Source organism: Babylonia areolata, chromosome 25, assembly GCF_041734735.1.
Source record: "Babylonia areolata isolate BAREFJ2019XMU chromosome 25, ASM4173473v1, whole genome shotgun sequence".
In the NCBI taxonomy this organism is placed as follows: Eukaryota; Metazoa; Mollusca; class Gastropoda; order Neogastropoda; family Buccinidae; genus Babylonia; species Babylonia areolata.
This window is the reverse complement of record NC_134900.1, coordinates 37,361,800-37,364,299: the sequence shown is the minus strand read 5'-3', so window position 1 is coordinate 37,364,299 and position 2,500 is coordinate 37,361,800. Positions and strand designations below refer to the sequence as shown.

Genomic DNA, 2,500 nt, shown 5'->3' with positions numbered 1-2,500 from the left:
GCACAAGAACAACAACAACAAGCACAAGAAGAAGAAGAAGAACAACAACAACAACAACAACAACAAGCACAAGAAGAAGAAGAACAACAACAACAACAACAAGCACAAGAAGAAGAAGAAGAACAACAACAACAAGCACAAGAAGAAGAAGAACAACAACAACAACACCAAGCACAAGAAGAAGCACATGAAGCAGCAGCAGCAGAAGAAGAACACATCTCACCGTTCACGGTGAGAAACACCGAGTTGGAGACCTCAGGCGGAACCCCGTTGAAGGCCCGACAGGTGTACTGCCCCTGGTCCGGGGCCCTGGCAGGGTTCAGGCGGATAATGGGGGTCTGGGCCTCCCTCAGGCCACCCGGAAGGTACCCCCCCTCCCTCCTCCACCGCACCTCTGGCCGCGGGTGGCCGTGCGCCCCGCAGGTCAAGGTCACCGCCATGCCCTCCGTGACCTCGCTGGCCGGGCTGACGGTCAGGAGGACCCTTGGGGGCCCTGTCAGGGTTGATGGGGGAGAAAATTAGTGGGGGTTTATAGGGGGCGGGGGGTGGAGGGGGGGGGGTTGGTGGAGGAGGGGTGATGTGTGTGTGTGTGTGTGTGTGTGTGTGTGTAGTGCAGTGTGTGTGCGTGTGTGTGCGTGTGTGTGCGTGTGTGTGCGTGTGTGTATGTGTGTAGTGCAGTGTGTGTGTGTGTGTGTGTGTGTGTGTGTGTGTGTGTCCGTGCGTACTTTAAGTTAAACCATTTGAATATTCTATACGTTTTCACGCAAACACACTGAATGACTGTAATCCTCGTATGTTGTCGGTGTGTTTTACAGCACGAATTAATTTCTGCTATTGGAGGTAATGAGAGTTTTGTGTACTGTGTCATCTGCTTTAACCATGTGCAGGGACGCGGGCTTTGACACACAACCCACAGACCTGGAGAGGTCTGGGTGTGGCGCCCCAGTAATTCTTCACACAGATGAGGGGGGACAACAAGAACAAGAAGAAGAACAAGAACAACACGAACAACAACAGCAGGAACAAGAACAAGAACAACAGGAACAAGAACAAGAACAACAACAGCAGCAGGAACAAGAAGAAGAACAAGGGCAACAACAACAGCAGCAGCAGAACAAGGACAACAACAACAGCAGCAGTAGCTGTAGCAGGAACAAGAAGAACAACAAGAACAGGAACAAGAAGAACAAGAACAAGCAAAATAAGTAAGAGGAGATGGAGGGCGAGGTGGGGGAGGAGGATGAAGAAGGAAGGAGGAGGAGGAGGAGGTATAAAAACAAGAAGACCAAGACGAACAAAAAGAGGACGTGTTCTACTTACTGCTGATGCTCAGGGTGACGTTCTCCGAGGTGATCCAGCCCTCACCATTATCACCAGACCCCCCACCCTCACCCCTACCCCCAGGCAGAGCGTTGGAGGCGCTACACGACGCCGTAGCGTTCTGGTAGCGGGGGTCCGCCGTCAGGGCCAGCTCCGCAGCCACCACCACGCGCCCGTAGCCGTCCACTTGGGAGCGCGTGCGTGACCGGTCGGGCAGAGGGAGCACGTGACCGTCGCCGCGCGTCAGGCGCCACGTGACGGTGGGCGGCGGGTTGCAAGGGGACGCCCGACACACCAGCGTCATCAGGATGCCCGTGCTGACGTCATCGGGGTAGTGGTCTGTGACGCTCAGGTCCACGTCAGACAGCGTCACTTCCATCCAAAATAGAATTCGTGTTGTCTAAAGCAAGAACTTTCACAATACATCATCGATCCATTCTTTGAATAAAAAGAAATTAACATCTTATTATCATCATTGTTATCATGACCATCATCATTATCACCGAGTAATTAATGAATCCGCCAAACAGTTGCTATGTCCAAAGACACCCATCTAATCATCAGTCAATTACTTAAAATATATCTCACCACCACCGTCACCATCATCGTTGAGAAATTAACCCCTTAATTGTGCTGTTGACGTTGGTTTTTTTGTTTGTTTGTTGTTGTTCTTGTTGTGTGTGCGTGCGTGCGTGTTATTTTTTTCCACAGCTGATGCGGTGTAATATATATAGATCACTCCGCACTCTTTAACAACACCTCCTTGAAACTGAAACCGAAACTGAAGCTCACCAAAGTTGTGCAAAGACACCGGGTTGCTCTCCAGAAAGGGGAACTTGGAGCACAGCCACCGGTCGCCCCTGGGGGAGACGGTGATGTTGCGAATGGTGACACGCACTGAGGCGTCATCCTCCACACACGTCACGTCTTCCAGGTCTCGCTGCGTCACGGCGGGCCTTCCCAGCACGCTCTCCGCCTGCACGTGACACGTGTCGCCCTCACGTGACGTGGAGAACAGCGATTGGCCGTTGCGTTCCCACGTGATACCTGGTGTCCAGGGAAACGAAATGAAATCAAATCAATGAATCGAACATACTAAAGAAACAAACTAAAAGAGTCATTGATCAGAGCATGGAGAGCGGGAGAAAATGAAAGAAAGAAAGAAAGAAATACAATATGG

At 51.4% G+C, this 2,500-nt stretch overlaps 1 protein-coding gene across 1 annotated transcript in view; it reads right to left on the bottom strand.

The window, feature by feature from the left end:
- LOC143299696 (uncharacterized) overlaps window positions 1–2,500 on the bottom strand; it is a 9,502-nt gene that overhangs the window by 4,228 nt on the left and 2,774 nt on the right. Inside the window, exons 3-5 of the mRNA XM_076613059.1 lie at window positions 2,113–2,367; window positions 1,321–1,692; window positions 224–493 (exon numbers count right to left, since the gene is read on the bottom strand). Of these exons, the coding sequence (XP_076469174.1) occupies window positions 224–493; window positions 1,321–1,692; window positions 2,113–2,367 (897 nt within the window). The remainder of the gene's footprint in view (window positions 1–223; window positions 494–1,320; window positions 1,693–2,112; window positions 2,368–2,500) is intronic.